Source organism: Nicrophorus vespilloides, unplaced genomic scaffold, assembly GCF_001412225.1.
Source record: "Nicrophorus vespilloides isolate i.1.1-1 unplaced genomic scaffold, Nicve_v1.0, whole genome shotgun sequence".
NCBI lineage: Eukaryota > Metazoa > Arthropoda > Insecta > Coleoptera > Silphidae > Nicrophorus > Nicrophorus vespilloides.
The window spans coordinates 59722-71964 of record NW_017095651.1 but is presented as its reverse complement, the minus strand read 5'-3'; the positions used below and the strand labels follow the sequence as shown (position 1 = coordinate 71964).

At 35.3% G+C, this 12243-nt stretch overlaps 1 protein-coding gene across 1 annotated transcript; it reads right to left on the bottom strand.

Annotated features, from left to right (window-relative positions):
* Positions 1-10440: 10440 nt before the first annotated feature.
* Positions 10441-11779, bottom strand: LOC108559057. Its single transcript, XM_017916189.1, has 3 exons — positions 11495-11779; positions 10913-11441; positions 10441-10851 (listed from the first exon to the last, which is right to left on the bottom strand). The coding sequence occupies exons 2-3, from the start codon at positions 11256-11258 to the stop codon at positions 10637-10639; spliced, it is 561 nt and encodes a 186-aa protein (XP_017771678.1). The 5' UTR covers positions 11259-11441; positions 11495-11779; the 3' UTR covers positions 10441-10636.
* Between the last annotated feature and the right edge of the window lie 464 nt (positions 11780-12243).

The window sequence follows — 12243 nt, the reverse complement described above, 5'->3', positions numbered from 1 at the left end:
TTTCCATATCTCTTATCTGCGTGCGTATTGCCACAACCCAGTGCTTCGAATCCGTTATTATCTCCACTCTCCGTATCTCATGGAATTGTGTCAATCGTAGGGTTCTGTGTATCACGTATAATTCCGCCATGGCAATCTCCCCGACTCTGAGATATTAATCTCCGGAATGTGAATACCGAAGGAGACAGATCGAGGTGACTCTAATAAGGATAAGGATATCGGAGAGAAGCACCCCTGAATTCCTCGAATGGGTCGGAGTTAGCGAAATCTTCCTTGCTATACGGAAATTTCAGTGATTTTATGCAGTGCGTAAGGTCTTCCAATGGTGAGGCGAATATATTTTTTAATGCTCTCTTATCCACAATTGTTTTGAACGTTTCCGTATCTCTCCACGCCTGAATCAGAAGTGGGATTCCCTTAGCCGGCCAAAAAGGGTTTTGTTGGAACTCCGATGCTGCCCTGGCGACGAGCGGGCGAACAGCTGAAGGTGGGCTTGCTCTACACTTTACGCAATAACGTCTCGCCAATTCGGCTCTTCTAATCTCTAATGGAAATACGCCGGTTTCCACGTGCAATACATTCAGTGGGGTGGAGCGCAAAACTCCAATGCAGATTCTCAGACATTGATTTTGTATTCTGTCCAGTTGGTCGAGTAGCGCCTTTGCACAGAACGAGTAACCACGGTACAACATTAGCAAAGTCCTTGGGGTCGCTTCCCCAGTGAAGCCCGGACAACGCTCTCAGGATGTTAACACCTTGGTAGCATGACCTGACTAGAGACCCGATATGATTTCTCCAGCATAGTTTGTCGTCAAACCAAATTCCCAGAAACTTGTGTGCTCTCACATACTCCACACCGATGTTCCGAACACGAAGAATTGGAAAAGTTCTGATTGTTTTCCTTGTAAATCCCATGGCCATGCTTTTGCTGGGTACTATGGCAATTCGCTAACACATTGATGTTCTGTTCGGTACCAATCAGCACCAAATCATCGGCATATGTCATGAGTCTAGTGCTGCCAACGGTTGTCCTGTGGATATCATGATCAAAAATGTTGAGCAAAAGTGGACTTAATGGCCCCCCTGAAGAAATCCCATATGCGTGGACCTAATGTCGACCGGTGATTGTGCGCCAACTAGTAGCAGTCTCCTCTCTCTGGTTAGTGCAATAATTATATTGATTAACCGAGGATGGAGCTGGAGGCTCGAAAGTTCTCCCATCAGAAGGCTCGATGTTACGTTGTCGTATGCGGCTTTGATATCCAGGAACACAACAATTAGATCTTCCCCTTCCTCGAGCGCTCAATAGATTTCCGCTGCCAATCCATAAATATTATCCAACGTGCTCCTACCACTGCGAAAACCTGCAAAATTAGGTTCAAATACGTTATTAATTTCGCACCAGCGGTCTAGACGCTTTTTAATAAGATTCTCAAAACTCTTTCTTATACATGATAAAAGAGTGATCGGTCTGTAGCTGGTTGGCTTCTGTGGTGGGGCACCTCGCTTTAAAATCGGAACTATGTACGCCTCCTTCCAAGAGTCTGGGATAACTCCCGATGCGAGCATCTCGTTGAATCGCCCAACCAACGATTCCTTCCCCCTGATCGACAGATTTTTCATCATAGGATATGAAACCCTATTCGGACCAACCGCTGTGTCTTTGGTGTGTTTTATTGATAGTTCAAATTCAGCGAGCGTGAGGGGTTTGATGAGATCGTGGTGTGTAGTCATCTCCGGTAGTAAAACGATCTCCGGTTCTACACTTGGAGGAGTGAGTGCAACAAGAAAATCTTGCCTCCATTCGTTGTCACCGTTCTCCAGTGGGTTCTCTATAGGCGATTTGCGATTGAAACTTCTGATCTTCCTCCAAACACTAGCCGCTGATGTCTCCCTACTAATAGATTCGCAGAAGCTCCTGAAGCTGGCCCTCTTCTTTTCCTTCAGAAGTCTTTTTGTTTCCGCCATCGGGTGGCACTGTCACTGCATATTATAGTCAAATCTCCGATGCAGGTCTTTACGAACTGGGCGTTCGGGGGATGCAAAAATGATGGTATGTTGCAACCCGCTTTTAGACCCTTCCGTACTAGTACTGAGACTCGAGACGAACTGCTAAGCAGGACATGCGGGTGTAGATAAGTGCTTCAAGTTTTAAGTTCATGAAGTGCGCATGTGTAAAAGTGAATCCGTGAATATTTTTCAAACAGATGGCACTAGAGTGGATATGAAAATACCCATATCACAAAAATAAATAATTATAATTTATGAACTTAAAAATATATTTAAAGAAATAAACTATATAAAAAAATATATTTAAAGAAATAAACTAAACTAAATTGTTTTGGATTGCATAGCATTTGGAAAGATAAAATATCTACATTTTCTTTGTTTTCTTCTTTTCTCCTTATTTTTTTTTGTGGTGAACCTCCTTTGGGGATTAATTTTTTTATTGTGTGATGATGGTACAGAGAAGGTTGGTGGTGCAGATGAGGTTGATGGTGAAGAGGAGGTTGATAGTAAATATTTTTTTTAAGCATTAAAACCTTCTTCGATTAAATCTATCCATTTACTAAGCCTATTACTCTCTTCTGCAGAATTTACATTTTGCATGACAACCTGAAATCTTTTGAATAAGATATGATTAATATGCTCCAAGCATGATTTGACTTCCTCCTTCTTGCTGACACAATCAACTAAAGTAGACGTTATGTCAGTTTCCACGCAGTCTTCGTCACAGATAAAATAAATAATCATGATGGATTCTAACTGCAACATAACTACCAGAGCATATTTTCTCTGATTTTGGAACTGATTCAGGATATTCCTTTATGTACCTCTGTACCAAATGTACATGTTTGCACATATTACACTTCACGCAATAATCAACGCACGTACAGGAATATGTATGCATGCACATATCACATTTCCTGCAGTAAATTTTGCAACTGCATGTCCTGTTATTTTCGTGAACACAATATATTTGATTAGATTTTGAATAGACCTCGTATCCACCTTTCTCTCAAATCAATACTGTTTCTAAATCAATTTTTTCACTGTCCCTGTGTCTATGTCTTAAATTTGTAATTTTTGAAGTAATCTTCCCCCTTTTAGCCATAATAATATTGTCAAACATTTTGTCTCTTACAAATTTTAATATAGCGTGTATACAAACATCCAGCCTTCTTGTGTATTTTGTTTTGAGATATAAATATTTAATTGTTCTATGCATGGATTCAATATGTATATTAGTATTTAATCCTGCATTGAGTAGATAGCAATATGCCCAAAACTGAGCATTTTTCATGTAATAAGTTTGAAAATATTCTCCAAAATTTTTAGTGTCCTCATGTTCTAGTAATTGTTCCACATATTGTTTGCTCATTAATTTGAACGCTTCGACATACGTCTCTTTGAGAATACGTTTCAATTTTGTATGTACACTTTTCTAAATATGAAATTAATAAATATTCAAATGTTTTCGAACTTTACCAGTCTATACATACTCGTTTATCCTTAGAAGTTATTTTTTTTAAATTATTCCCTCATGCATGGTCCACATGCCATGCACAATATAATCTAAAAAATAAAGAATTTTAGTTACTCATACAATATAAATAGTTCAATAATACCTAAATTCAGGTGGAAGCATTACCTGGATCCAAGCATTATAATAGGAATCAGCCATGTCTGACAGAACACTTTTGGCTTTATATTCAGCTCACATTTGACTTTAATGGACGAAAAAAATAAAGCCAAAACCTGTTTGTCAGACCGAATTGATATCAAAAATGCACATGGGAATCCTTCTCTTGCAACATTCAGCACCAATAATGTGTGCAACAGAAACCCATATCCATTCGTCCCATGTGTTCCATCCAAACATATGGAGTCTGATCCATACGTTTTCAGCATTTGCTTTTGTGCTGCATTCATTATGATCAGCACAAAATCCTCTTTCTTTAGGAAAGAGAATTCTGTAGAGTGCTCATTCTGTTGTTTATAAAAAAGGATGCAGTCATTTCTTCTCATCTTTTGAACCCACAAATCAACTCTCTGCATCATTTGCATCCAAAATAGCCGAATTATTTAAATTATAGCTCTTTTTAATGTTTCTCAAGTCTTGCTTGGTCAGGAAATGAATTCGCTGCAAATCAGAATCAAAAACAGTATTTCTGACGTCATCTAATATGTTCTCAACTGGAATCTTCTGTGCTAATTTTCCTGCCAACATCAATTATTATTTTCTCGAAGATTAATGTGATAAAATGTATGCTAATTTACCTGTTAACATCTGCTTTGTCTTCTTCTGCAAGAGTAATGTAACGTAAATCTTTTTGGTGCCCTAAGTGTGTTCTTGTGTATTTCACACTATAGACATCATTTCTATAAAGAAGTATTATTGATGCAAGACAATATGCATCAATCTTATTTGAGCCGTAAAACTTCACATGTCTTAACCCTTGGCTTTTACTCTCATATGTTCTTGACCTATGGTGATGAAATAGTGTCCGGGTATATGTAGAAGTTTTGAATGTACCATACTGGTTAGAAAAGAATACATTTTCTATGTGTTTCTTCCAACTCTCAAATTCTTCAATTATTGTAAAATCTATATGTTCAGTATTAATATCTATATTGTGAACCAATGTAAAATGTCCAATTAATGCTGGTCTGACATCAATAAATGTACATAAAGGACATTTCTGTCCAGAGGTATGAACCCTGTGATGTTTGTTGAAAAGAAGTTTGTTTTTGAAACTTTCTGAACAATAGTCACAATTATATTTCATCTTATTTGGAGAAATTTCATTTAACCGATATGTAGTAGGCTGGCAGAAAAAGGTTACATTGTTTTGGCACTTGTGTGTGATAAAGGAGCAACAAATTGCGCTGCAATTAAAATCGGTCGGTTAGTAAGTGCCGCGATGGAAATGATAATTCTTGGAAATATATCTTGTTCAAATGGTAAACACTTTTCTGCAAATTCAATTGTTACATCTGTATTATGTTGTTTTTTCAATGAATTGTTCGATAGTTTAAATCTAGGATTAAAGATAAAAATATAATCAAATCAGTTACTATGAAATCCAAACACTTATAAGATTGGTATGAAGCCAAATAAGCTATTAAGAGAATGAGATTTATAAACAAGGATAACGAAGTAACTATACAGAGCACATTTAAGTACTACGTTAGATGGGTTTATGAATTTATAGGATCCTTTGGAAAATGCATTTGGCCAATTGAGGCAAATAGGTACATACAATAAACCATCATACAATTTATTTATAAGCCGCTTTTCCACATTTGTCATATATACAATAACTATAAGTAACAGAAAAGGAACCAATAGCAAGGCAGACTTTTATAGGATTAGATGGAGAAGACTTATGTGCCATCCGAAATCCCTCACAATATAGCAATACTCTTGCCAAATACAATGAATTCTGTCTACCATTAGAAAAATTGCAATTTTCAAAATTATCTGCAGATTTAATAAAAAAAAATTGTGAAAATGTCTGCAATACTTGCAATAGAAATTTGTATGCAAGGGAAGCATTGCCTTTTAATACGATATATATAATGCTAACTATTATAAACAATTCTGCTCAGAAACATTTTCATTCTAAATAATACAGATTTTTAATATTAATCGAATTTTTAGGGGAGTATATCTAGGATGGACCAAAACGACTTTTGTAGTTTTGTATTTATTTTTAATAATAATTGAATCATAATAATTTTATTTATATATATGACACATTGCGCGTGCGTGCTTAATATTTTACACACCAACACATAAACACACTGCGCGGATGTGTGTGTAATATTTTACAGTTGGCAATATATTTTTCTCGTTTCTACGCATGCTCTTGAATAAATTAACATGCAGCTTAGGTCTCCCAGCTGATAAGGATATTCTGTGAAAGACATGTGACAGGTCAATTCGGTGCAAACGTTATGCAACTTTAGTTGTTCTTTCTTTTATACATTTTTCTGTTTGCCTCTGCATATATATGTGAGTTGGCGGCCAATTCTCAAGTTTTCCGGAAACACGGACGGCTTTATTGAAACACACAACTTGGCGAATAAATTTTATCAATATTGCACTCTGTTATTTCGCAAAGTTTGGATTTATACCATATAACGCGCAGGAAATGGGTTACCAACTTCTTAAAATTTACAGCTGCTCTCGCCCGCAAGAGAACCTGTTTAGAGTTTGCTCAAAATATATATATATCAATTCAATTAAAGAAAACATCTTTTTTTAACATAACGTTTATATACATATTTCATTTAAATTTTATTCTGTTGTATATGCAACTAAATTAACTTATGTTATAAATTCGTTTCAAATACTAGTTCAAGGATACCAAAGTTGTATGATAATTAGCAGTGATCCATTTTAAACAAAAATATTACAGGTTTAGCCTCAATTGCCAACTGTAAATTATGTAATATTATATTATCTTCTTCTTATTATTGGAGAGTTTTGTCACCCGTGTCATCTTGATATAAATATGGTCAGGCTGTCGAGTAAAACAACACTAACAAGGACTTTGTATTAATATATCTTCATATTATAAGTAGTATTGCCGGATGAACGCGCTATAGATATTTTAGACTCGGTATATGGGCCACATCCGTCACTTGAATCTGCTTAAGTCTCCTCAACGGTTTCAGTACTTCTGCTGGTGGGGTCTATATCGCAAGCCCGACAACCGAAAGCTTGTCTATCCGACTACCATAATTCCGACAATCAAAATCCCGACAATCGAAATCCCGACAGTGTCTTTTATTATTATAACATTTTTAAATTATTCTACTATATTTTAATATAGGTACGACGGATACTCAAAAAAATATTTTTAAGACCTAGGTCGATATTTCTTTTTTACCCGATTATTAATTGTTGTTATTTAAAACTTAAGAATAAGAAATATTCTAAAATAAAATTAGTTTATGTTATTAACAATAAATAACAACAATTAATAATCTTATAAGTTTTAGATTATTTTTCAATTTTATTATGAATAAGTCAACCAAAACAAATACATTAATACTGCCCGGAAATTTATTTTAAATATTTTTAATTTACATTTTATGTATTTCCTAAGTCCCTTAGTCTATACGTTTTATTGTATAACCATAAACAAAGAAACAAATGCAAAGAAACCTCCACCAAGCGTAAACAATCCTATTGATACGTAGAAATACATTTTTGAATATTCCGATTCTCGTGGGAACACTTATTAATCATCATAAACAAAGCCTTACTCCCTAGAAATAAAAAAAAACTCGAGCGAAGAATTTTTAAAAATATCTTTATTATAATACATAAATGAATAAAATAATTATAATGAAACACTATTAGCCATTCCGCGAAGATAATTCATTAATGTTCTGTTTTGGCGGTCATATATAATGGTCAAGATTCTATTTTCTCGTTCGACATCCATTCGTCTTCTCTTTACACGTTGTTCTCCACGAATAATGCATTCAATTTGAATTTCGACTTGTTGTTGTTCCTTTTGCAATTCTTCTATGATTTTATGTAATCCAACGTGCGCCCGACCTACTAAGTTCTCCCATCTGCGATGCCATGCTTCTACAATATTTTGTGTACGTGGAATTCCCTGTTCCACTAAATCGAAAAGTGACCATAATTCTGGAGGGAATAATGGTGTGCCTCGAATGGGCACACCATTTATGTGTCTTCTTACTCTTCCGAGAACATAATTACTCTCAAACCAATCTATCACCGGTGGCAAATGAGGACGCAATATTTCATAGGCTCCTGAAATTTCTTCTGCTGGAAAAAAGCCAACGCAAACAGATGCCGCAGGCACAGACTTAATTCCGCGTCATTGCCGTACCTCATCGTCAATCCACTTGCTTGAATTTTTCTCCACCCACATTGGCAGAGGTGAAAAAAACATATTTTGTTTGAAACGTCCGGATATTCTTGTTTTGATGCATTGATTGCTGCCAGCTTCATGTCAGTCAATATTTTAAATGGATTTAATACCACGCCGTTTTCTTGAGCAAAATCATTTAGGTCTTCAAATAATCTCCTATACATTCCCTCCGTTTTATGTGTCATTAGAGCATATACTAAAGGCAAAATTCTGGAATTTTCATTGCCAACTGGGCCATGTATAGTGTACAGTTGATAGAAAATTGTTGGAACGGTTTTGAAAGTACCATTACACACTAAACTGCTTGCGATAAGTGTTGTACATTTTCAATCGTTGTAAATAGGAGTATTCTACCTTCTCCGACAGATGAATCCCTTACTAAAAAGAAATTTCGATTTAATGTACGTTTCAAATTGTCGTGTATGTTTATATCTTCTAATAATTGCGGCTCTGGTGGCCTCTCTCCGTGCCTTATTCTTTGAATTATTTGACGAAGAGAGTTTTTGCTGGCATACAGTAGAATATTTTGATTATTTGGATTATTTGACATGGCCGATCTCTTGTATCTAGTGCTTGCCTTTTTATTTCACCAATAATTTGGCCAATTTTGGCAGCTCTTGCTTCAGGTGCATGGTTGTGATCGACACTTTTTCGAATGTAATGTTGTCCATTCAGAAGTATTGTGGTCACTCTGGCCTTGCAGAACGTTATTTTTCTTTTATCGCAGCACCAATAACAAATGTCCTCCCGGTTTCTTTCCTTCACCATTAAGTATCCATGAACACAAATCTTATCATTTCCTTTTTGCGATGGAATTACTTCACAAATATCCATTTCTACAAAACTTGATGAGTTGATGTGTCGTCTTCTGTCTCTTGGATGATACTCTGCTCAACATTGTCAGAAGCGAGTCTGTTCTCTAATCTTTACCTATAATTTATGAGAATGCGCAAGCGTGGCGGGTATAGTTTTGTTACGTTACGTTCGAACGAGCGATCATTCACTTGGAGTTAATGAAGTGCGCATGCGGATAACTGAATCATGAAATTTTAAATAAGTTACTCACATCACCAAAATAAATAATTGTAATTTATAAACATAAAAATATAATATATAAAATAAACTAAATAATAATTCTTGGTCTTCAATCTTCTTTAATACTGAATTGATTAGGATTGCACAACATTTGAAAAGATAAAACGTCTACGTTTTCTTTGTTTTCTTCTTTTCTGCTAATTTTTCTTTTTTTTGTGGAGAACAACCTCCTTTGGGTATTAATTCTTTTATTGTGTGTTGATGTTGTAGAGGTTGCTAGTACAAAGGAGGTTGAAGGTAAAGAGGAGGTTGGTGGTAAAGAGGAGGTTGATGGTAAAGAGGAGGTTGATGGTAAAGAGGAGGTTGATGGTAAAGAGGAAGTTAAAGGTAAAGAGGAGGTTGATGGTAAAGAGGAGGTTGATGGTAAAGAGGAGGTTGCTAGTACAGAGAAGGTTGATGGTGCAGAGGAGGTTGATGGTGAAGTGGAGGTTGCTAGTACAGAGAAAGTTGATGGTGCAGAGGAGGTTGATGGTGAAGATTTCTTATTTTGAGGATTAAAATCTTCTTGAATTAAATCAATCCATCTACTAAACCTATCCCTCTCTTCTGTAGAATTTACATTTTGCATGACTGCCCGTAATCTTTTGAATAAGAAATGTTTACTATGGTCCAAGCATGATTTGACTTCCTCTTTCCTGCTGACACAATCAACCAAAGTAGACGACATAACGTCTACTTTGGTTGATTGTGTTTGCCCACAGTCTTGGTCAATTTCATCATCTGAAATAAAAGATAAAGTAATGAACTATGCTGGGTTCAAATTGCAACATACCCGAACATATTTCCTCTGATTTTGGAATGGACTCTGGATATTCCTTCCTGTATCTTTGTACCAAGTGTACATGTTTGCACATATTCCACTGGATACTGTAATCTCTGCATGTACAAGAATATGCATGCATGCACATTTCACATATGCTGCAGTATATTTTGCAAGAGCATGTCTTGTTGTTTTCCTGAACAGTGAATACCTCGTTCGATTTAGTATATACCTCGTATGCACCTTTGTCCCCAATCAAAACTGTTCCTAAGTCTAGTTTTTCACTGTCCTTGTGTCTGTGCCTTAAATTCCTANNNNGAAATTAATAAATATTAAAATGTTTTCGAACTTTTCCAGGCTATACATACCTGTTTCTCTTTAGAACTAATTTTCTTTAAATTTCTGGTCCATGCTTGCTTCACATGCCAAATACAATATAATCTAAAAAATAAAAAAAAAATAGTTACTCATACCAAAGGAATAATTCAATAATACCTAAATTCAGGTGGTTGCATTACTTGGATCCATGCATTATAATATGAATCAGCCATGTCTAACATGAAGACTTTAGGCTTTATATTCAGCTCACATTTGTCCTTAATGCAAGAAAAATAATGCCAAAACCTGTTCGTCAGACCGATTTGAAATGAAAAATGCACATGGGAATCCTTCTCTTGCATCATCTAACACCAATAATGTGTGCAACTGGAACCCATAACCATTTGTCCCATGAGTTCCATCCACACATATGCAGTCTGACCCATATCTTTGGAGCATTTGCTTTTGTCCTGGTTTCATAATAATCAGCATAAAATCCTCTTCTTTTAGGAAAGAGAATTCTGAAGAAAACTCATTCTGCCTTTTATAAAAAAGGGATGCAGTCATCGCATGTCAGTTTTTCTACCCACAAATCTACACTCTCTGCATCATTTTTATCTAGAATTGTGGAGTTACCTAAATGAAAGTCCCTTTTTATATTTCTTAAGTCTTGCTTTGTGACAAGATGAATTCGCTCCAACTTCGAATCATGAAGTGAACCTCTAATGTCTTCAATTGGAATCTTCTCTGCCAATTTATCTGTGAACAATAAATTGTTATTTTCTTGAAAATTTATGTAACAAAATGTTTGCCAATTTACCTGCCAACATCAATCTGTTACTCTTTGGAAGAGAAATATGACACAATTCATTTGTGTGTCCTATGTGGGTACTTGTATATTTAACATTGTAAATACCATTTGTATAATCAAGAATTATAGATGCAGGACAAAACGCATTAATTCTTTTCGAGCCTTTAATCTTCAAATGTCTTAGGCCTCTGCCTTCTCTTTGATATGTTCCTAACCTATGACACTGATATCTCGTCCGGATATATATAGCAGATTTAAATGTTCCGTGGCGCTTGGGAAAGAATACTGCGTTTTCTTCTTCTATCTGTTTCTTCCAGCTATTAAATTCTTCAATTGTTTTAAAGTCAATATTCATCTATATTCAATAGTCAATATTCAATATTGATATCTATATTGTGAACCAATGTAAAATGTTGAATTAATGCTGGTTTGACATCAATAACTTCGCATAAAGGACATTTCAGTCCTGAGGTATAACTTTCTGAACAAATTTCACATTTATACTTAATCTTATTTGGAGCAATTTCATTAAGCTGATCTGTAAAATAAATAATGTACAATAATGCAAACAAATTATAATTTATACTATACCAGCGTGGTGTAATTTTACATGGGCCCTTAAATTTGAATGGTTTGCATATGTTTTTGCACAAACAGAGCAAAAGAAGCCTGAAGTAGACATTTTAAAATTTTAAGGAACACAGTACCACAGATCACAAAAGTTTCTGATACAATGGCGTCAAGAATAGTCATCCTCGTTCCAAAAAGTAAACAAATGGGCATTCTCAAAAGTAAACAAATCGGCATTGTCTTAAGTAAACAAAAGTATACGCGCTTGCGCATTCTTATGAATTTCAATTAATGGATCCCACTATAGACTGGTAAGGCAGTAGTATCACAACATTAGTACCGGCTTAGGGTAAGCATTGACAGTGATTTTCTTCTTTGGAGTTATATCGAGAATATATACAAATAAAATGTGCTATTCCAAGATAGACAAAGTTTTACTCATTAAATTCAAATTGAATGAAATGGTGCCTCAGTTCTTCTTGCATTTCGACAAAATAAATACAGAAGTAACAAATCGAAACAAATTGGTCATTAAAGATCTTCCTATGACTTTCGAACCGTATAGGCTAAGGTATGCTGGTATCCTTGCGAAAGTCTTGCGACGAAGTCGTTTATGATATATGAATGTACGTATTGGACTGTTTTCAAACTTGAATTGGAATCTATAGTGAAGATGTTTGAAAATTATAAGATTAATAATTAATAATAAGTGATTTCCTCCAGGAATATAATCAGGAAAGTATACGTTTAATGCTAAAACAATACTACCT